The following is a 24,058-nucleotide window of genomic DNA, read 5'->3' as shown; positions in this document are numbered from 1 at the left end:
CCACTTTGTTAGAGGCTCCTGAAATGTGTTGTATTTCAAAATCAAAGTCTTGAAGAGCTAAACTCCACCGAAGAAGTTTTTTGTTAGTCTCTTTGACTGTGTGAAGCCACTTCAGTGCAGCATGGTCAGTCTGCAGGTGGAACCGCTGTCCCCAAATGTAGGGGCGTAGCTTTTCCAGAGCATACACAATGGCGTAACATTATTTTTCTGAAACTGACCAGTGGCTTTCCCTCTCAGAAAGTTTTTTGCTGAGAAACACGACAGGATGGAATTGTTGATCTGGTCCCTCCTGCATTAAAACTGCTCCCACACCACGTTCAGATGCATCTGTGGTTACAACGAATGGTTGGTTGAAGTCCGGGGCCCTCAGTACAGGGTCAGACGTAAGGGCCGCCTTAAGCTGGTTAAAGGCTTTTTGACACTTTTCAGTCCACTGAATGGCATTTGGCTGCTTTTTCCTGGTCAGGTCTGTCAGTGGGGTGGCAATTTGTCTGTAGTGTGGTACAAATCCTCCGTAATACCCGGCCAAGCCCAAGAAGGATTGGACCTGTTTCTTTGACTTAGGGACAGGCCAATTTTGGATAGCATTTACCTTAGCCTGTAGGGGGTTCATAGTTCCTTGACCCACCTGGTGTCCAAGGTACGTTACCCTGTTTAGGCCTATTTGACACTCTTTGGTCTTAACAGTTAATCCTGCCTCCCTTATGCGCTGGAAGACAGCTTGGAGGTGTTCCAGGTGTTCTGCCCATGAATCTGAGAATATAGCCACATCGTCGAGGTAGACAACTTCAAATTCCCCAAATCCAGCCAGAAGGTTATCTACCAGTTTCTGGAATGTGGTGGGTGCATTTCGCAGTCTGAAAGGGAGCACATTAAATTCATACAGCCCTACATGGGTGATGAAAGTTGACCTTTCCTTGGCGGGGTCATCTAGCGGCACTTGTCAGTACCCCTTAGTTAAGTCTAAGGTAGAGATGAACTGGGCACGTCCCAGTTTCTTCAATAGCTCATCTGTGCGTGGCATTGGATAGTTTTCTGGGCGAGTTACAGCATTTAGCTTTCGGTAGTCCACACAAAAGCAGATTTCCCCATCTGGTTTGGGAACCAGAACCACTGGAGAGGCCCATGCACTCTCAGAGGGGCGGATTACACCCATCTGTAACATGTCCTTGATCTCCCTTTCTATTGCGGTTTTGCCTTGAGGAGCCATCCGGTAGGGTTGGGCTCTAATTGGGCGAGCATCACCTGTGTCAATGGAGTGGTACGCCCGTTCTATCCATCCTGGGGTGGCTGAAAACATTGGCGCGAAGCTGGTGCACTGCTCCTGGATTTGCTGTTGCTGCTTACGCCCAAGGGTCATGGAAAGGCTCACCTCTTCCACGCCACCGTTGTTTTTTCCGTCATAGTAGACTCCTTCAGGCCACTCAGCGTCGTCTCTCTCCTGGGCTGTAAACTGGAGAACCTTGATTTCTCGGGAGTAAAAGGGCTTTAGAGAATTAACATGGAATACTTTAGGTTTTAAGGAGGGTCTGGGAACGCTATGAGGTCAGGTGCCCACTTTTTTTCTTTACCTGGGGGACTTTTTAACCCTTTACAGGTAAAGCAAGTAAAGAACAGCTACCAGGAGGGATTTTACAGCTAACTGGCTGGCTGGGTGTCCATCAAAGGGAGCTATCCCCCCACTTTATTTATTACAGCGGCAGAGCCAGAAATTGAGCCCAGATCTCCAGAGTCCCAGGCCAGTATCTTATCAGGATAGTCTTCTTCTCTGGAATATTAAATGAGTGTAAAAAAATCAAAGGAAATTCACACATGATTATTACAAATACAAAGTATTAATCAGTTTATTTTATTTTAAAGTGGACTAAAAGCAGAATTTCAGCCTCAGCACTGAACTTACCATCTATACCTTTTTATGCACTCTTATGCACCTTTCAAGTTCAGAACACGCTCTCCTAGTTCAGAATACAGAGTGTGTAAGGCAGGGGTGGGCAAACTTTTTGGCCCGAGGGCCACATCGGGGTTGCAAAACTGTATGGAGGGCTGGGTAGGGAAGGCTGTGCCTCCCCAAACAGCCTGCCCCCCCATCCACCCCCCTCCCACTTCCCGCCCCCTGACTGCCCCCCTCAGAACTCCCAACCCATCCAACCCCCCTGCTCCTTGTCCCCTGATCGCCCCCTCCCGGACCCCCTGCCCCAGCCGCCCTCCAGGGACCCCACCCCCTAGCCAAATCCCCCTGCTCCCTGACTGCCCCGACCCCCTATCCACACCCCCACACCCTCACAGGCCCCCTGGGACTCCCATGCCTATCCAATCCCCGCCCCCGTTCCCGTCCCCTGACCGCCCCCCCCAGAACCTCCGCCCCATCCAACCTCCCCCTGCTCCCTGTCCCTGACTGCCCCCGCTCCCCGCCCCCTTACCATGCCGGAGCCAGCCACGCCGCCGCGCTGCCTAGCAGGAGCGGCAGGCCAGAGCGCTGGCGGCGCAGCGCACAGAGGCTGCGGGGGAGTGGGGACAGCAGGGTAGGGGCCGGGGACTAGCCTCCCGGGCCAGAAGCTCAGGGTCCGGGCAGGATGGTCCCACAGGCCGGATGTGGCCCGCGGGCCATAGTTTGCCCACCTCTGGTGTAAGGGCTCTCACTGTGCAGGGATCTCAATAGCTACATACAAAGGAATATACTAAGCATGAAGTTTCAAAAATAGAGCTAAATTTCCTTATGGAGCAAAATACAGAAAAAGCAATAGTAAAATAGTGTGGTGTTTTCATGTTTTCTTTTTGCAGATCCCATCAGTATGTTTGCTAAAATAATCTAGCAATCGGATCCACATGGGAAGTCCCTTGTTCCCATCTGGAGGCCCAATGATTTCACTGGGACTCTGCACAGGCGTTAAGATCCAAAGGCGAGATAGGGTCCTAGATATTAACCTCATCAAAATTATTTGGTGACAAAGACATCCCCAAATCAGTTTTAGAATATAAGCTTAATCTAAGATTGATTTATGTATAAAATAATTATTAAAAGAGGGGCTGGTAGTATCACCTACTTTTAAAGTTACCTGACACTTCCCATTATAAGACCCTGCTTTTAATTGCTTATAACTTTGCCATTCTGTAACCATTTGGGCTGAAATTCTCCATGCCAGACATCTGCCTTTTTGGGGAGAAGTCCAGCCAGGACAGTTCAGCTGGTTCCAAGAACAATGCTAGGGGAAAATACAGTGTTTTACCATGTTAAAAAATGCTGGCAATTTTTTGCTTTGAAATCCTCTAGCGTCCCCATGATTTGGAACAGGGACTTGAAATTTGGCCAGGGGTGGCCTTTGTGTCAGGGATTTGCCTTTGGCCATCTCCATGAAAATCTGCCTAAGTCTGGCCAAATTATAAGCCTTTGAAAAATTACACATGCTCAGTAGAGATTTTCGCCTCTGGTGCTGGTCCACATAGATGATGACAATCTACTACTGCTATCAGTTACTCCTTTAGCTCAAGTGGCAGAGGTCTGTGTGGTGAATCTAAAGGTTGCAACCCTGTTGATGACCAATGTGGGTGTCAATATGATGCCACATGGTGGAATTTTTTTTCAGTTTCCTTTTTTAAAAATGTAGGAAATTACACACACAAAAACTATGTTAAAAGAACATTAAGGTTGCAAAGTCAAGCACTCAATAGTTAGGAAATGCCCCCTTGTGTGTTTGCATTATGATACACTCTTTAATTATATGATCACATACTATTATTTGCACAAGTTAGAGTTGCTCTGGGGATGAATCAGGGTTGTGTAGTGAAGGAGACGGTCTGTAGTACCCCTGGTTCATTTGTTACTGAAGTTGGGCGATGTGTAATGATTGAGGCAGTGAATTGCAGGAAGAGAGAGGAGATGGTCTCATAGTTAAGGCAGCTGAATGCTGTCCCAGAAAACTGGATTCTATCCCTGCCTTTGCCACAGAGTTCCTATGTGATGCTGGGCAAGTCACTTAAACCAGACTTTTCACAGGTGGTCAAATAGAATGTGATTATATAATTCTAGACTGTGGCCATTATTTCCTAGACTACAGACATCTGCCAGCATAGCTATTTCAGCCAGGTCCCAGGATATGATAAGGTGTGATTTGTGACCAGCATAGCTGTACCACAAAAGCACCTGGTGTAGACACAGTAATATCAGCAAAACTGAGCTTTTACCTGTGTAGTTTTTTGGGGGGGAGAGGGGCTGGAATAAGCTATTCTGGCAAAAGCACAGTTTTGCTGATATAAACTGCTTCCACACTAGGATCACTTTGCTGGTATAGCTGATATAGCTATACCAGCAAAGTCTTCCAAGTGTAGGGCTGGCCTCAATCGTAATGCGTATGCACAATGGGACTAAATTAAGGTTGCATAGGCAACCTTAATATGGCATTTCCTAACTCTTGGCTGCTTGATTTCGCATCGTCTTTTAATTTAGTTTTTGTGTGTGTAATTTATGAGTGTATGTTATGTATATTTCAGGTAGTATATCTATCTATCTATCTATCTATCTATCTATCTATCTATCTAAATTGTATATATGTGTGTGTTCTTTATTGCAGCTCCATCCAGTAGAAAACCAGGGGACCCCCTTGTTATTTCTGATATAAAGAAAGGAAGTGTCGCTCACAGGTGAGATCTTTCAAACTTTCAGGGAAAGTCTGTTGCCTTCAGCTTGTGCCCCATGTAACTTCTGTGCACATAGAAACTCTCTTACAAGAGTTCTATGGTCTGTTAAGTTTCCAAATCAATTGAATCAGTTTACTGGAGGAATAAAGAATATGTTTTTAATATTAATTAAAACTAATGATTGTCATCCAAAACCAAGATGAAAAAGATGTATTATTTTTTTTTCAAAATAATTAAAAATCCATTTGAATGGTACATGAGAGTTAACACTACTTTAAATAGCATATTTATATGTTACTAATTAATAATGTAACGTTCATTTGTTAACAGAACTGGAACGCTAGAACTTGGTGATAAACTGCTTGCCATAGATAACATTCGACTGGACAACTGCTCCATGGAAGATGCTGTTCAGATCCTTCAACACTGTGAGGACCTTGTAAAACTAAAGATCCGCAAAGATGAAGATAACTCCGGTATGAATGGTGACATAATTACATGCACTTTCATGTCTTTTAGAGCATAGGATTATTATTGTGTTTGTAGAGTGCAGTTAAAAAATGTGTTAAATTTGGCTTATATTTATTAATGTCAGTTAAAGATGTTCAGAATAAAAGTAAACACAGGGCTTTATACCGTCTAAAATTGTCTCCATGGCTATATTACTTACAGGGGTTTTGCAGTAGTAGAAGTTACTCTGTATTCCAAGGAGATACTTTCCCCCTCAGATGCAGTCACATAATGTTGATTTTGCCCTTATGTGACCATGTAAGTCTTCCCTGTTCCAAGGACCGGAGATGCACAAAGTGGATTCCTGATTTAGGGTCTGATCCTGCAAGATGCTGAACACTCTGGCCCAGATCCACAAAGGTTCTTAGGAACCTAAATCCCAGTTTTAGGCACTGCTGCAATCCACAAATCTTCCACTCGGCTGCCACCAAACACTGTAGGTGTCTAAACTTGGCACTGAAATGTTCAGCATAAAAGTTCTCTAGATTACTATGTTTTTGCCTCTGGGCATGCACACTGCTGCCTCACTCTAGACACCTGGATGCCTACCTCTCACCTGAGGCCCAAAGCGACCCATGAACCAGGAGAAGATAAGTGAAGCAGTGCCTGTCTCGCCTATGGGACTCAGAAGCTGCCTACCAAATTGAGTCCCATTCAAAGTTTGGCTGGAGGAGGAGGTGGTAGAGCAAGAGGTGCCTACTGTATGACTTTTAGCCCAATGGTTAGAGCACTCACCTGCAATGTGGGAAATCCAGGTTCAATTCCCCTCTGCCTCAGCGGGAGAAAGGGGTTGAACTAGGCGTCTCTTACCTCTCAGGAGAGTGTCATTGGAAAGTCATTAACTACTTAATAATTTAGCCAAAGTGGAACAACCTCAACAGGAGTGAGAGAGGGAATCCCACATCAGACTATCCCATAGCCCAGTGGTTAGAGTACCTTCCTGAGAGATGGGAGACCCCAGTTCCAAACCCATTCTGCCTCAGGCAGAGGGGGGAGTTCAACCTGAGCAGGGGAGTGCTCTAACCGCTGGTCTAAAAGTTATAAGGTGGGTGGTGGTGGTGCTACCATCACCACCTCATGTTCCTCTTCTTCCCCCCATTTTGTGTGGAGTGAGGCAGGCACCTAACTCATCCTCACAAGAAATTACTTAGGCGCCTAAACCACCTGACTTCAAGAGAGGGGTCCCCAGCTGTGGAACACTAGTTGCCTCCCTGCAGCCTGGACTTAGGCGCCATCCCCAGGAGAGGAGAGGGCTTAGGACACACCCCTTTCCTTGGCATCTCCTGCTGGCTAGCTTAGGCGGCTCCCCAGCTAGCATGCTGGCTTTTGTGGATCATGTTCATAGGTACCTATCTCTGCCCATGCATTGTATAGGGAGCCTAGGTTCCTAATTTGGCTTTGTAGATCACAGTGTTGTTCCTGTTAGTTTGTAGGTGCCTAAAAGATAGGTATTGCAACACTTGGCATCATGACACAATGCCTTAGTGCCTTTGTTGATCAGGCCTATGACCCTGATCCAGCAAAGTACTTAAACCCATGCTTAACTTTAAGCACGTAAATTTGACTTAAGCAGGTCTACTCACACGCTTATAGTTAAGCCTGTGCTTAAATGCTTTGCTGGATTGGGAACAGAGTGCTTAGCAAATTGAAGGATCAGCCCCTAAGGGCGAATTGGGGCAAACACCATTTTGCACACTATGTCAATTACCACATCCAGATCCATAAATCAGCAAACTTCCCAAATCATATATTCATGGAAGCAAATCCCTATCTTGTTGAGAATAGAGTGAGTTCTGCTAGGCATTTTAATGCCAAAGCAGGTCAGTCCAATTATAGTTATTATTATTAATTATTTGTATTTTGGTAGCACCCAGGGGAGCCGCAGTCCTGGACCCCATTATGCTAGGTACTGTACAAACACCTAACAAAAACATGGTCCCTGTTGCAACAGCTTGCAATCTAAGTAGCTAAATCTAAATTATATGTTATAACTGACTAAAACTAGCACCCCACACACTATAATGTTCTTGTCCTGTAGCTGAATGCCAGCAAGGAAGTTCTTAAATTCTTTTCTATCGCTGAAAACAGCAAAGAAATGACTTCTGGTCTGATCAGTATTAATGAAGGGCAAACCCAGCAGCACCTGCAGAAATTGGTTTTTGAAAAGTAACTTTGGATCCAGTGAGCTAAATGATCGCTAAAACTGAATTCTGTCCTACAATATATGGTGATTAGGCTCATAAGCATGAGGATGTGGAACTGGTTAAACATACTCAGTACATCCTCAGACATCCTAATGTGGGAGGGGGAGGGATTGGCATGGCTAATTCATGTCAGATAGTTATGGAAATAAAGGATCATGTGGCCCAAAGAGATGCCTACCTGACACCTCTTTTACAGAGCTCAGTGAAACAGCTAATGGAAAAGAGGCACAACCATTGTAGGCAGGTGATTAGGGGCAGGAGTTTCCATTCAACAATGGGAAGTGTAAGAACTCTCCCCGCACAAGTAACTTGTGTTTTTTAAAGGTCAGAAACTAGAGCGGGTCAGAAATTTTTTGACAAAATGTTTTTTCCTTCAGAAAATGCCGATTCATTGACACTAAAACTGTTTACTAAAATGTATCATTTTCAACAAAACTTCCTTAGAGGAGATTTCTTGCGTCCAGGATGGAATTTCTGGTCACAACAAAAGGGGTGGGGACACACCAGAATAACCAGTATTACAATGGTCAATCCCCTGCACTGCCTGATTCAGAACATCAACTTAAATCTGGGCCTCTCACATCCCTGATGAGTGCCCTAACCACCAGACTGGGGTGGGTCAGTCTGTCTCTCACCCCTCTCTGGTAAGGTCTCTCTTTTGTCCTGATGCAGAATGGGAAAAATATTTGAAATCTCAAAAATTTTCACAAGACAGGAAAAGTGTTTCCCACCTAATTCTATTTATAACAGCACTGGATCCTGTCTCCTACCTGTCCCCTCCTATCTGTTCTCCTATTTTCCCTCCCCAGTCAAAAGTGTAGGTTACTAGCAGCCTGTGCAATACCAATGTGGGATGCAATTGGAATCTAAAATAAGAAATACTGGCAGAGCAGGAGTTAATTGTAGATGTTCCCCTCTCAACTCTAAACATCTCTGCAACTCTCAGGTGTGGTGTTGTCCCAGAACAAATCTAGGAATTTTGCTATTGATTTCATTGAAGCCAAGATTTCACCCTAGGTCTGCTCAGAAGCAGCATATGTGGCCTTCTGGGAGTTGTGTGCCCTGGTAGATGGTGTATATTTTAGTCTGAATAGGACCCTTACTTACTAAGTTACTTTTGCAAATGAATGTTTCTTAATTTTATGACTAAATTAATATGATACCTAGAATATAATCGAGAATCATTTATTGTATCTACAAATTAAATTGTCTTACTGCATGACTAACAAATATGATTAGTAAGTTTTAATTAATCTATTATCTACTCTGTGTAACCAAATCTATTCAAATTTAGGTACAAAGACAGATTGTAGACACAGTGAACATAATTTTCTATGCAGATTATACTAAAACAAAATTGAATGAGTTCCAGTCTGTATATGTTGTGATTAACAATTTTAAAAAGCGGCTTTCAGTCAATATCCCAAGAAATCAAAAAGGAACATTATGAAAAATGGTGGCAAAAGGTAAAACAAAACAAAATAACCATCATAATGAATTTAATATTTAATATTTAATTATTTTCTCTCAACTAGGGCTGCATGGAACAAAGGTGTTCCTTTAAACTCAATAAAATTGATCATTAATTAGAAGTTCCCTAAGAGAAATGAAGCTTGATGTTTATAGATGAGTAGGCATAGGGCACTCTAAAATGATTTCTATACCACAGTGTAACATAGAGAGCTTGTCTATATGGGGACTTCCAGAAAAAATAGTCTGAGTGAACTAAACATGTTAATTTGAAAAGGACTCGTTAAACCTCATTAAATCCCTGTGCTGATGCTGTTATTCAGAATTAAAGTGGCCTTACTTCAATGTAACTTAATTCATTTTGGAAGTGAACTAAACTAAACCAAAGTTGGAATTGGAAGGCCTCTTTAATTCTCAATAAGGGTGTTCATAGAGGATTTTAATGCGATTTAACTCATCCACTTCAAATTCAGAATTTTGTTCATTCAGATTAACTTTACTGGATGTCGCTGCATAGACAAGCCCTAAGATTTTTAATGATTATTTTTAAATTCTTCTGTTGCTCCATCCTTCATTACTGTGTTATTGTTGGGTTGTTTTTTTCTCTTCTTCTTCCTTGTAAGGTTGTTTTTAATCATCTATTTTTGCAAATTATTTTTACACTCTTTCTTCCCCATACAGTTTTTCTCCTTCCAATTTGCATTCTCTTTCTCTTTCATTTGGTTACTCTTTTCTTTGTATGCATTATTATACCTTCATCTTAGTTTTATTTAAACCTTTCACCCTTCTGTTTGTCTTTATCCTGCCTTTTCTCCTATCCCTTACTTCTTCAAACAAAACAAAATGTTTGCCTGCCTTCTGCCACTCTCCTCAAAGCGAATCCAAGTGGTGAGGTCACTAGTGAAGTGATCCATGCTAATAGGGCTGTGCAGTTGTATTTCTGCTTCACACTCCAGTCTGTATTTAGCGAATATCACTTTGCAGAACAGAGACCAGCACGTATAGCGGAGATAGTACAGCATTAACAGTATTCTTGCCAGCAAGTTAAAGAAGTATGGGCTGGATGAATGGACTATAAGGTGGATAGAAAGCTGGCTAGATCATCGGGCTCAATGGGTAGTGATCAATGGCTCCATGTCTAGTTGGCAGCTGGTATCAAGCGAAGTGACCCAAGGGTCGGTCCTGGGACCAGTTTTGTTTAATATCTTCATTAATGATCTGGAGGGTGGATTGCACCCTCAGCAAGTTTGCAGATGACACTAAACTGGGAGGAGTGGTAGATACGCTGGAGAATAGGAATAGGATACAGAGGGACCTAGACAAATTATAGGATTGGGCCAAAAGAAACCTGAAGAGGTTCAACAAGGACAAGTGCAGAGTCCTGCACTTAGGACAGAAGAATCCCATGCACTGCTACAGACTAAGGACCGAGTGGCGAGGCAGCAGTTCTGCAGAAAAGGACCTAGGGGTTACAGTGGACGAGGAGCTGGATATGAGTTGACAGTGTGCCCTTGTTGCCAAGAAGACTAATGACATTTTGGGCTGTATGAGTAGGAGCATTGCCAGCAGATCGAGGGACGTATCATTCCCCTCTATTCGGCATTGGTGAGGCCTCATAGAATTATAGAATATCAGGGTTGGAAGGGACCTCAGGAGGTCATTTAGTCCAACCCCCTGCTCAAATCAGGAACAATCCCCATCTGGAGTACTGTGTCCAGTTTTGGGCCCCACACTACAAGAAGGATGTGGAAAAATTGGAAAGAATCCAGCGGAAGGCAGCAAAAATGATTAGGAGGCTGGAGCACATGACTTATGAGGAGAGGCTGAGGGAATGGGGATTATTTAGTCTGCAGAAGAGAAGAATGAGGGGGGATTTGATAGCTGCTTTCAACTACCTGAAAGGGGGTTCCAAAGAGGATGGATCTAGACTGTTCTCAGTGGTAGTAAATGACAGAACAAGGAGTAATGGTCTCAAGTTGCCGTGGGGGAGGTTTAGGTTGGATATTAGGAAAAACCTTTTCACTAGGAGGCTGGTGAAGCACTGGAATGGGTTACCTAGGGAGGTGGTGAAATCTCCTTCCTTAGAGGTTTTTAAGGTCAGGCTTGACAAAGCTCTGGCTGGGATGATTTAGTTGGGGATTGGCCCTGCTTTGAACAGGGGGTTGGACTAGATGACCTCCTGAGGTCCCTTCCAACCCAGATATTCTATGATTGATTAAGTCACTACAGTACTTGTAATAATTCTTTGATTCTGCATTTGATACAAGTTGCATCAGTAGGTGAGAGACAACAAGGGGAAATTTCACCAAGCTTAAGGAAATCCTAATATGTTTAGATCTAATTTGATTCAGCCTCTTTACCATGGGGTAACATACGCACTTGAGTCCAAGAAATTATACTAGTTTTTTCCTGCCAACTTTTCACCCTGAAGTTTGTCATCACCTTTATTGACCTGAACCTGCAACCCTGAAAAGTCTTTACAAATCTAGGTCTTCCATTTGGCAGCAAAACCAGCTATCATTATGAATTCAGGCCATATACTTTTCATGTTGTTAAATAGTCAGAACTCAAGTTGTCTGAAAGTAACATTAACGATAAGTAATGCTGCAATTTTAAATCTGTTCTGCTGTCATTAATTTTCTTAAGTAGAACTGAGCAAAACAAACAGGTAATAGACTGGCCTCCTTTCTTATCATCCCCTAATAGTTGTAAACCTTCTGTAGGATGCAGACACTAGTTATCATATGATTAATGTCTGCTTACTCTTGCACTACACCTCACTATTGATAACTGGACATACCAGTATTTTGTCAACACCCAGTAAATACCAACTACTGCATTTTCAGTTTGACCCAACATTTGCTAGTTATTGTTTTAACAATACGGTTCATCTTCTTTATTGAAGTTCCACATTTATGTAGCTCTTTCAAGCCTGGGAGCTCTAAGCACTTTGCCAACATTCTGCAAATGAGTCTGCAGCCCTTTCTGTTGTTAAAGTGGCAACAGTTTTGTGCGAACTCATCACATGACCATTGATCACTTCCAGCTGGATCTTGGGTGTTATTTATTTGTCTGTGATGGTGACTTTCTGGAAATCAGGTGGCAAGAAAAATGCATCCAATAGGAGATGTGAGAGGGCCAGAACCCATTTAACAGGTGTCCTAGCTAGGAATCAAATGTACATGATAGATATGAAAGACATATATACCAGCAGTAATTCTTTGCTGAATACATTACTAATTCTTCTCTCAACACAAGCCTTTGCTTTGCTTTGATGATATATATATTGTTTGTTTAAATCTATAGCAGGAAGCTAGGTAAAAGGGAACTAATGAAGATTCTAGACAGTAGCTTTACAGCGAAGCAGAGACAGAATAGCTTTAAAGAAAATATCATTTCCCTTATTCTAACACAGTGCATTGTTCAGTGTTAGAAGAAAGCTACTCTCTCCATGGACCTTTGCCATGACACATGATATTTCCTTCTTTATTTTAAAACTTTATGATTTAAATGAGCAGAACATTTAAAAACTCTAGCCTGTCAAGGTTTAGTTCTGGTAATGTTTGCTGAATATGCACCTTAAGGGTTATCAGCGCCTACTGAGCCATTTCAAAATGTCATTACCCACAGATCTGAGAATGCATGCCTGACAGGCCAAACACACTAGGTGAATACCAATATCATAAACAAGAGCAAGTGAGCATTTGTTATTTTGGTTTTAGGATAATCTGACCTTTAAGATTTAAAAATTTCCTCTCACAAATTATAAGCATTACAGTTGATTGCTCTCTTGCTGTGACACTTTTTGGGTAACGTGTAGAGAACTCCATTTTTGGTCACCCATTAACATTTTCCTCTTTATTCCATGATTATTGTGTGCTAAGACAAAAAACCAAGATGTCTTACAAATGATTTCATGAAAATAACACTAGTCAATTTATTGTTTGGCTTGATGTCTGTTGATACATAGACGCCAGGAATTATTTTTAATTATATCAATAGTTGAGACTCAAAACATGCCCTTCAAAAACATTGACCTAATATCAGATTTTTCTTTTAAAAATAAATACATGAATAAAAGCTGCTCAACTCAAGGAAATGTTTGGTCAACTAAGACTGTGAAGACCTCAAACTTCTCCCTCCTCACAACTCCTTCCTGTTTTAACCCCCCTACTATCTCCTCCAATTAACAGAAAAATTGTCTTGGCCCTCCCCACAGCAAAGTGTCTCCTCCCTACCAATTACATTTGTATAAAAAACATACACATCAAGATTTTAAAACGTAAGGATCAAATTCTGGTTCCACTGAAGTGAATGGGAGATCCACCATTTACTTCATTGGGACTGGCTTTTGGCCATAAAGGCAAAATAAATTAGCGATTCTCTTATTTTTGTTTTATAAAATAAGCCAGTGGAATAATGAATAAAAATTATATCTGAACTGTAATCCTTTGAGGATACTCTGTCTGATTTCCGGTCACTTGTCTGAATGTATTATTCTTTTCATTCCTTCTTTCATAAGAAACCAATTGCGTCCTCTTGGCATTTATTGCAGATGAACAGGAGAGTTCTGGAGCAATTATTTACACTGTAGAGCTCAAGCGTTATGGTGGTCCACTTGGGATCACAATTTCTGGTACTGAAGAGCCCTTTGATCCAATAATCATCTCAAGTCTTACTAAAGGCGGACTCGCTGAAAGGTAAATTGGAAACAATTATTAATATGACTTCCATTTACGAAGTTCATTTCTTCCTTCATTCACATGGACATGCTGATTTTTTTCTTGCTTAGGAATGTGTTGATTTTCCCAGCATCTATGAAAAAAGATAAACTAACCATTTCCAGTCTTTGTTGTTGTTTTATGTTTCCTGTGATTTTTCCAAGCTCAGCAGTATCATGGATATTTTATCAGGATGTTATTGAACCTACAGCATGATTTTCTTAGAGTGAAAAGGATTGCTGACCTTGTTGTAAATCACCTAAGAAAGCTCCGCCAGCCAAACTCCTCCATCACATGAAGATTTTATGAACTCCTTTTGAAAAGATGGCAATGGAATAGCTAAAAGACACTGTGTGTGTGTGCGCGCGCGCGCGCAAATATAAAATGCACATATATGCACACACAGATTGTGTATATACATATATACTGTACATGCATACAATACACAGTCTGCATTTGTGTATGTGCTTTTACACATACATGTAGTGGCACCCTTAAAAGCTTGGAAATTACATTAGATAACATTAATTAAGGATGTTAAACATTTCCCTACAGTAAGTGCTGTATAGGAAATAATGCAAATATTGAAGTTACCTTATCTATTTATTTCAGGGAAATTTTGCATGTGTTTAAGGGTAGTTACTATAGGTAAGTGTGTGTGTATTATATCCAGAGCAATAAAAATTTAAATGTATATACACACACACACCCCTACATGAGCAATAAATCCATTGAACAAGCCAGTCTCCAGTAATACTTATTTTTAATGCAAGTTATAAATTTACTATTTTGTAAGAGCAATATTAATAGTTTATGGAGCTATTATTTGTTTGACACTGTTCAAATCCATAACCATCTTGTGGATGTTCAGAACCTGTATGAAATGAGTGGGTGATTTTAGGCCAAGATTTTAAAAAGTGAATAGTGATTTCGGTGCCTAACTTGAGAAACCTGAACAGAACCTGAGTTTTAGAAAAGTCTGAACACCCACACTCTGAATATCAGGCCTCTTTAAGGTGTCCCAAGTTGGGCACCCAAAATCACTGGTCACTTTTCAAAATTTTGGCCTTAGGTCCTGATGGGGAGGTGTCCACTACATATAGTCATTGCAGCTGACACCTTTGCTGGCCATCTTAAACAGAGAGGCCAAGAACTGAATGAACCAGAAAAGCAAATATATACATGGGGAATGAACCAGGTGCATTGACACACAAAATGTATCTTCTCATCTCTTGAGGTGATTCCTACAGAACAGGCATATTGGTGCGACAGTGGGTGGTTTTTCAGGCTACCATTGCACTTGCTGTATCTGTCCTGTGATTATGAGACTTCAGTTTCCAGTGCTGTCAAAGTGGTACTTCTGTAAACATTAAGTTTACTTTAAAGTTATTAAAGTATTTTAGGTTTTTTAACAAATGAGCACCACTCAGGCTCCTTATATGATCAGTTCACCCACATTTTGCCACAGCAAAGGAGACAGAAATCTTCATTGCTGTGCATTATCTCTGCTGCTGGCACTGCAGCAGAGGTAACTTAATTTACACATCCTTAGTGGCAAATGTACTGATTAAAAGTAGTTCCAGTAATAATACCTTACATGTGAAATTAAAAGAAACAATTGAAAATACACTCGCATGTCTCAAAATATGCGAAGAAATTGGCTTTGCTATTTTTTTCTGTTGATCTTTTCAGTGTTTTATTTCTGATGCTTTAGGACAGGTGCAATTCACATAGGAGACCGCATCCTAGCAATAAATAGCAGCAGTCTGAAAGGAAAACCTTTGAGTGAAGCCATACATTTGTTACAGATGGCAGGAGAGACTGTCACCTTGAAAATCAAGAAGCAGACAGATGGTGAGTATGGCTAGAGTCACATTTTTGCTCTTGAACCAGTGTATTCACCTTAAACATTTGAACATGTATGTGCCAGGGGAAATTTCTTGTCCATAATGAAAGGGAGGGGAAGTATCTTTTTAGGTTGCAAAGAGGCTATAATCATGTTTGTTTTTAAACCCTATTTAGCTGCAAGCCCCAAGAAATTTTCCATCTCTGGTCACTTAAGTGAGCTGAGTGATGCTGAAGATGAAACCTCTTCTACACAGAAACCAAGCAAACTCTCGGACATTTATTCTACTACAGTTCCAAGTGTGGACAGCGCAGTAGAATCATGGGATGGTTCTGGTATTGATACCAGCTTTGGAAGCCAAGGTACAAGCAACTGTTTCGACCACCACTTAACACAGAAGTGATTAGATGTCTGAATCACAGTTCTGCACATTAGAGAAAATCCTACCCGCCAACTTTCAACTTTGTACTTAACAGTGTGCACGTCTCATTACGAGCACACCCCTTGGTATCTGGTGTTATTTCTTACACTCAGGTGGCCTTGAGTTCATTCTTTCATAACATTGTGATGGGTTATGAGGCATTTATCAATATATTAACAGGCTTGCATTAGCTTTACAAATGTCTGAATGGCCCAATCCATAGTTCATCCACACTAAATGAGCTTATCCTTCAAGATTAGATTAATACAAGGCACAGAACACATTGAGTATCTGAGGCCCATTCTCATTGGTTTTTAAGATGACTACAATGAAGATTTATTGTAAACTGCTGAAGGGGAACACGAGAGATCATTCAGTGATTTGTTACTCTTTTGTTTCTTCTTCATTCCCATGACATTAGACTCAAACTTTTAGCCCTCAAAGTAATCACTGTGTTTAAAGAGATTATTTAATTAAAGAAATAACAGGCTTCTTATTACCTTCAAACTTCTTTAGCTAGATTTGACTGTTTATTTAATAGTACTTTTTAAATAATTCACGTTAAGTATGTAAGATAAGATGTAAGTTTTTTAGGCTATAGAAAATGTAGGCAGTTCTTTATTACTCTGAATTACAAAAGAACAAAGAAGCTTCCAAACATCTTCATATGTTTTCTTTGACTGTCTTTTAAATTATTATTTCTGTACTACCACTGGTGTGCACAGTACATCTTTACACAGACAGATCACCTAACCCAGAGAGATTTTTCTTCCTCCTCCTGATTTCATTAAATTGTTCAATTGTGTCTTCATCTTTACATTTCTGTCAAGCCTTTCTGGGGCATGGGCAGTCAGATCAGTTGCTCTGCTGTGTTTTACCCCCATACAGAGAATTGGGACAGACCTTGGCCCAATACATTGCCTTGATAGACTGAAATTCTTTGTGATTACTTTAACTGCTTATATATAATTAATATATGTCTGGTTCAATGAAGCACTTGTCATTTTCTCTCTGACAATCTTCCTTTAAAGCCTGTCTAATGATATTAGAGCAAGAAGTAGCTGGTGTCACTATTGATTGCTGTTTTTTTTTTTAATTTAGTTTTTAAGTATTTTTTCGTCTTATTGTGCATATCCTGGCAGTAACTCTCTGTTGTACAAAAGGGTCTCTCAGCATTAGATCATAACCCCTCTTTTCTGTGTTTTGGGGTTAATTTATTATTATATTTACATTTTCTTTGGCCTAAAATATGATTCTCATACTCGAGCCAAGACATTAAATTGACTTCACTGGAGTTACTGCAGAGATTAATTTGACCCATTTGTAGCTTTCCCCTCCCTCTTTCTGCTCCCCACCACCACCACCACTTTGATCTGATTAATAGAATAAATAATTTTATATTTTCTTTAGTTTTCTGATAATTTTAAGGGAATATAGTGCTATGAAAGTTGCTAGATTGACAACTCTGTTTCCTGTTTGAATTGATCTGGAGTGAATCCTCTTTTTACTTACAGAACAGGTTCAGAGCAGGCAGTGACAGTGTAAACTTCCCTACGCTTAGGGTTACCATTCGTCCGGATTCCCCCGGACATGTCCAGCTTTTAGAGTTAAAAATAGCGTCTGGGGGGAATTTGTAAATGTCCGGACTTCCCCCCCCCCACCCCCATGCAGAGCGCGCGCGGCTGACAGGGCAGCTGGCCGGATGGTGCCACTTACATGGGGCTCCGACAGCCAGAGAGAGCCCCTCCTCTCCCCTGCAGCTGAGAGCACTCCCTCCTCCCTCCCTGCATTTGCAGATCACCAGCCGGCCGTTCGCACCGGCAGTCTGGAGCTCCTTCCCCTGCTCCTCCTCCCCAGCACGCTGGTCTGAGCGGCAGGGTAAGGGGGCCAGGGGGTCGGAGAAGGGGCAGGGAGGTTCTGGAGGGGGCAGTCAAGAGACAGGGAGCGGGGGGGGGGGTCGGGAGTTCGGGGGGGGGCTTTCTGGGGGGGAGTGGATAAGGTTTTGGGCAGTCAGGGTACAGGTAGGGGGTAGGGTCCGGGGGGGCAGTTAGGGTGGGGGGTCTCAGGAGGGGGCAGTTAGGGGACAAGGAACAGGGAGGCTTAGGTAGGGGGTGGGGTTCTGGAGGGCAGTTAAGAGCAGGGGTTCCAGGAGGGGTGGTCAGGGGACAAGGAGCGGGGGGGGTTGGGAGTTCTAGGGGGGGCTGTCAGGGGGCAGGGGTGGGGAGAGGGATCGGAGCAGTCAGGGGACAGGGAGCAGAGAGGTTTAGATGGGTCGGGAGTTCTGGGGGGGGCTGTCAGGGGGTGGGGAGTGGTTGGATGGGGCGTGGGAGTCCCAGGGGTCTGTCTGGGGGTGTGGATAAGGGTTGGGGCAGTCAAGGGACAGGTAGGGGGTAGGGTCCTAGGGGGCCAGTTAGGATGGGGGGAGGGTCTCAGGAGGGGGCAGTCAGGGGACAAGGAACAGGGAGGCTTAGGTAGGGGGTGGAGTCCTGGGGGGCAGTTAGGGGCAGGGGTCCCAGGAGGGGTCAGTCAGGGGACAAGGAGCGGGGGGAGGGTTGGGGGTTCTGAGGGGGGCGGGAAGTGGGAGTGGCAGGGGCGGGGCTAGGGCAGGGTGGGGGCGGGGCTAGGGTGGGGCTCTTCCCATCCTCTTTTTTGCTTGCTGAAATATGGTAACCCTACCTACGCTGCCCCACCAATGTGCTCAGATTTAGTCCTGAAGGAAGACGAGAGCTTAGTTCAGACTCCATGACCAAGAGGCCTTGTCCTCTCTGCTGAGATTGCCAAAAATGGTTCCGGAGATGGATTAAATGAAAGAATCGCAACAATTCCCTGATTAGACTTGTCAGTACTAGGAGAATGCTTGTCACCTGTGAAAGGGGGACTCATGTTGCCACAGTGATTATGTCCTTGTCAAATAGGGTGACCAGATGTCCCAATTTAATAGGGACAGTCCTGATTTTGGGGTCTTTTTCTTATATAGGATCCTATTACCCCCCCCCCCTCCCCCCCGGTCCTGATTTTTCACATTTGCTGTCTGGTCATCCTATTGTCAAGAGGCAGATCGACAACTATATATGATTCACCTTCTTAACCTAATAACTGCGAACAAATCTCCTCCATCTGCCTTAAAAATATTGTCCCATTCTTGCATCAGTATATCTCATGTCTCTTAAACTGCCTGAGTAGTTATCAAGTTGTGTCTTACTATGAATATTCTCTTGTCTTGGTACTAAAATCCCCCCCTCCCCCTTCTGCATTAAATTCTATTCTAGCCTGACCTGTCACTTCTGAGTTTGTCTCCCTTTCCAAACCTTTCTTGGCATAAATATAAACTAAGCAAATTCAGGAGTCTTGGAAACCTTCTTGTAGCACCACCAGAAAATGTTTTCTCTTATTTGTTATACTGATTTAGGGCTGGTGGCAGTGTTTCTCCCCGCAGATGGATTGACACTATATTTAGGACCATTGGCTAATGTGCCAGCATGGGGTAGCCAGAGCATTCCCTACATAGTAATCCATAACACACAAGCTCTCACAAGCAAAACCCTTGTCCTGAACAGCATCTGGGTGCATTAATGCCGGACATTCAGCCAAAAGAGTAACGGAGTAACTCCATAGCTACACTGTTTTGAGGGAGGTGATTCCAGACAGATTCAAGGAAGTGAACTGCTCCTGTGTATTGGTCACCGATAAACAGAGCTTCTCAACAAAAGAGAGCTTCTCCAGCAAAAGTGTGTGTGGAAAAGTTCCTTGTACAGGGGTTAAAAAGGAAAATGTAAAAGGTCAGTGCAGTGCACCAAACAGACACGTGGTTTCATTCATGGCTCAATAATATAGTAGATTCTGCTTATTAGCAACTTCTTGGTTGCCAGCAAAATGTTGCCATTACCCAGCAGTTGCTAATAAGCAGAAGGCAAGTTTGGGAGGCAGCAGCCAGGGAAGGAAGTGCTTGGACATGTTGTTCCTGACTGCAGCCCTGCAAACCTGCCTGCAGGCAGGACAGCAGCAGGGGGGGCGACTGCAGCTCTTTACAGTGAGTGGGGCCACTGGGGGTCCATAGGGCTGAACTGGATCTTGCCCTGTGCTCTCTAGGGTTTGGGCCTTGCTTCCTACCCTGTATGCAGTCTCCCCCACCCGACCCCACCCCCAGCAGGTTGCAGACTGGAGAGTTCAGAGAGAGGTACCATGCAGTTCTGACATCTGGGCTGGAGCCTTACTCCCCGCTACTGCCCTGTCCACAGTGCACAGCCCCTTCCCTCCTGTGTGGTCTCTGTGCGCAGGCAGGTTTGCCAGGCTGCTGCCCCAGAAGGAAGTGCTGGGACAGACTGAGCACTGGCTGCAGATAGGTTTGTGGGGCTGCCCCCAGGGAAGGCACATCCCAGCACTTCCTTCCCTGCCTGCAGCCTCACAAACCTGCCTGTAGGTGGGGCCTTTCTTTAAAAAAAAATCAAATCGCTAATACGTGGCATGCCATTGCCAATATCCAAACCCCATTAACATTGATATTAATGGGAGGGGACTGGTTCCCAGCACAATGTTGACATTAACTGGAAGTTTCTTAATATCAAGGATTGTTATTAGAATCTACAGTACCAGGTGTTCATCACCACAATTCCTTAGATGCTGTAGGGATGTGTTGGGTCATTGCACAGGGTTCTTCATATTTGGAATGCAGCCCACATTAATTTAAATAAGAAAAGTTTCACTGAAATAATGTTAAGACTTTCCAGCACATGCAGGACTGAATACTCTAGACTGCACGAGCAGCACATGATAAACCTCAAGTGTCTGGAGATGGCCAGTGGAGAAATACCCTTGTGCAAGGAAAATTTTCCATTGGTGTAAATGTGGCAGAGACTGCTCTGCCACCTTCTACACAAGGCAGTCTTTCCAACCCTTATCAAGAGGGGAGGCCAGGAGTGTGTCAGGGGCTGTCTGAGGATGCATGCGGGTAGGGCAAGGAAGGGAAGGGACCTGGTGGAACGGAGCTGTGCCATTTCTGATCCTCCACTGGTTTAAAGTTCTTTGGGGACCTTATTTCAGAGGCATATGTGAGGCCTGCCTTTGTGTAGCCCTAACTTGCACTCAGAGCGCAGTGTGTTCCCTGTGCCACCAGTCTCCGCTGTGTCCCCACCGAGCTCAGATTCAGTGGAGAATTGGTGCCAGAGTGTTTACTGTAACATCATGCACTGTTCAGAGATCCCTGCCAATCCTGAGCATATTACGCTAGATTTAAGAAGGTTGGTCTAATGGTTAAATCACACACTTGGCACTTAGGTTATGTCTACACTGCAATTAGACACCCGTAGCTGGCCCGACCCAGCTGGCTCGGGCTAAGGGGCTGTTTAATTGCAGTGTAGATGTTTGGGCTCGGAGACCCTGTGAAGTGGGAGGGTCCCAGAGCTCAAGCTGCAGCCCGAGCAAACAGCTACACCACAATTAAACAGCCCCTTAACCTGAGCCCTGTGATCCCGAGTCAGTTGGCACAGATCAGCCGTGGGTGTCTAATTACAGTGTAGACATACCCTCAGAAAGGCTGGGTTCTATTCTTAACTCTACCATAAATTTCTTATGTGATCTTTGATAAATCACTTGACCACTAAGACACTTCACCTTTTTATGTCTTGATTTCCCATATATGTTTAATGGGGATTGTAATACTGATCTACCTCTTAACGGTATTGTGAGGTTAAATTCATTGTTTGTAAAGTACTTTGAGCTTCTGAGCTGGAAGGTCCTTTATTAATGCAAAGCAGAAATAGTCGTAAAATGCAACCGCAGGTATAAATCGGAATGACTCTGGTTTTGTTGTTTTAAATTGAATCCTTAATGATCTAATTTAAAAATTTAACTGAACCTGCTTAGATATTTATTTTGACTAGATTTTCTATCCAATTGAGCTGTGAGGTTAAAATCATGTTCAGAGGCATGACAGATTGTACTATAAGCAGCAAGATTTTATGCTGTTCTATTTCAGTCCAGGGAAACAAGCAGGTTAGTTTGACAGTGTGCCAGAATGCACTGTACTGTTGCCATTTCATTTCCCTTATGGAGAGCAGAATGTTCACCATGCAGCTGTAATTTAGTTTGACAGTAAACTGCACATGCATCACACACATGGCTTCTTACAGACACACCGCTCATATTTCTGCTTCTATCTGACCAAAATAATGAAATATTGTAACTGTAAATAGTTCCTGAACCTAAAATAGTGCTAACCTGCAGGATTACAAAGAATGCTCAGCCCAGCCATCAGCAGAGACAATAGCTGTCAATATGGCCCAGCTGGTAGCATTCTAGCCTTTTAGGACAGAACATTTTTGGTAGAGGTGCCATTCTTAGAATAAGATCTTTAACTGGGGCAGGTCAGTTCTGCTTATTGCTGTTGGCTTCCTACCTGGAAGTTAATGGTCCTTTGGTAGAAAACTGTACAAAAAAGTACGGTTAATCCTGAGGTTCAGATTCAATCTTTTTTTCCCCCTTCAATAAGTCAAGTTATAGTTAGAATGAACAGACATTTTTATAGGGTCTTTCCTCCCAGAAGATTCCAAAGCACTTTCCAGTCTTCAACTAGGTCACAGACTGTATACAGGGAACACTTCCTCCACCAATGAAATGGAACAATAGTTTAATGAGGCACAACAGTACAGATATCACCTAAGGACAGGAAGTAATGAATACCTTATTCCAAATGCAGGGGAATTTTAAGTGGTGGAAACGGGGGGGGGGGAATTTAGATATGCAGAATATAATTAACCTGAGATAGAATTTGGCCAGGACAATGAGGTTAGCCCCTCTACTTGTATCAAAACTACCATGAGATCACATTGTATAAGGACTGTAACCCCTTTAGCAGCACAGTGCCCCGTAATGCTATGCTGGAACGTTGGTCCAGTACTGACTGAGAAGAGTGTCAGAATCCCTAATACTGCTTCATATAGCACGTAGGTGTTCTTTTGGGGGGCTCCCATCCAAGTACCAAGTCCATCCAATCCAGTTTACATTTTCAGATATGACAGGATCACAGCACAAGGTGATATGGCTGCTGGCCAAGTCTCTGTGTGAACTGGAGCTGAATGCATAAGGGCTGCCACTTTGACTATCACTAGGATCTGGTTAATTTAAAGTGCTTTTAAGGAGACCTTAAAATATGAAACATGTAAAACCGAAAAACAATATAATCTTCTTAGGTTGATTCAGGCAGCGCTGCTGTTGACTTTTCACTTTTTTACATTTAAACTCCATTGCCTCTTTTTTCCTGTTTTTCTTGAAAATTCAAGAAAATGTGATACTTATCAAAGATACTAGATGAACAGCCCTGGAGTGGGCAGGGGGCAGAGACACAATCTAAGACAATCAGCTTCATTTGTATTGCGGGTATTTAACATCTGGTTTCAGCTGGTTTTAAGGGACCTCTCTTTTTGCTCACAATTAATTGTGAGTACAACTTAGACATCTAAGTATCTAATTGTACCCACAAAAAATTACCGGCAGTTGTATGCCCACAAATTATGGGTACAAGTTTTTGAACATCTGCCTATTAAATATATGCATTTTCAGTTATTTGAACATCTACAGAGTCCAAAGTATATGATTAACTTTTTAGGTCCCACCTATCAGGCTTCAGGATACAACTTCAATGCATATGAATGGAGGAGTCCTAAGCAAAGAGACAATTTGTCCCCTCCCAGTAGACCACGAAACCACCCATTTCATGACACAGGACTGAGTGATGATGAATGGGACAGACCAACAGCAAGTGGGTAAGTCACATGCTAAGTTGTAATGTGAGATTTACAACTGCAGCAAAATTGCAGTGATTTTTCTTTAAAAAACGAGCACTGATCTTCTTGAATGAAAATACCTTTAATAACCCAGCTTTTCAGCTTCTCCTTTCTAAGATGCCACTTCATGCTGCATGAGATTTATAAGGATAGATCAGTGACATTAATGCAAGGCTACGAAGCTGAAAGCAAGGCTTGTAAGTAACATGAGTTTCTGTGCATAAAAGACATAGCATTAGGTGTTAATGTCAAAGAAAAAAAACCCTTGAGGTGCTTTTCCCTTGGTAGGCTTCAGATGGTAGAAAAGAAGCCACCCTCCCCCTCCAGGAGGCAACCAAAAAAGCCAAAAACAGGAAAAGAAACAAGAAGTTCTATCAGCTCCTTCATTCCTGGGGTTCAATCTAAGGACTCAAAAATGCCCATTCTTAAATGACATACAGAACGCTGTCCCAGGGACGTTGCAGAAAGTG

At 42.8% G+C, this 24,058-nt stretch overlaps 1 protein-coding gene across 5 annotated transcripts in view; it reads left to right on the top strand.

Moving 5' to 3' along the window:
• GRIP1 (glutamate receptor interacting protein 1) overlaps nucleotides 1–24,058 on the top strand; it is a 358,951-nt gene that overhangs the window by 311,631 nt on the left and 23,262 nt on the right. For all 5 annotated transcript variants that reach the window (XM_065419595.1, XM_065419580.1, XM_065419588.1 and 2 more), the window contains 6 exons: nucleotides 4,569–4,638; nucleotides 4,966–5,111; nucleotides 13,375–13,519; nucleotides 15,255–15,403; nucleotides 15,563–15,748; nucleotides 23,411–23,567. In XM_065419595.1, the coding sequence (XP_065275667.1) occupies nucleotides 4,569–4,638; nucleotides 4,966–5,111; nucleotides 13,375–13,519; nucleotides 15,255–15,403; nucleotides 15,563–15,748; nucleotides 23,411–23,567 (853 nt within the window). The remainder of the gene's footprint in view (nucleotides 1–4,568; nucleotides 4,639–4,965; nucleotides 5,112–13,374; nucleotides 13,520–15,254; nucleotides 15,404–15,562; nucleotides 15,749–23,410; nucleotides 23,568–24,058) is intronic.

This window comes from Emys orbicularis, chromosome 1 (assembly GCF_028017835.1).
Source record: "Emys orbicularis isolate rEmyOrb1 chromosome 1, rEmyOrb1.hap1, whole genome shotgun sequence".
Lineage (NCBI taxonomy): Eukaryota > Metazoa > Chordata > Testudines > Emydidae > Emys > Emys orbicularis.
The sequence above is the reverse complement of the archived record's forward strand: the minus strand, read 5'-3'. Positions and strand labels throughout refer to the sequence as shown.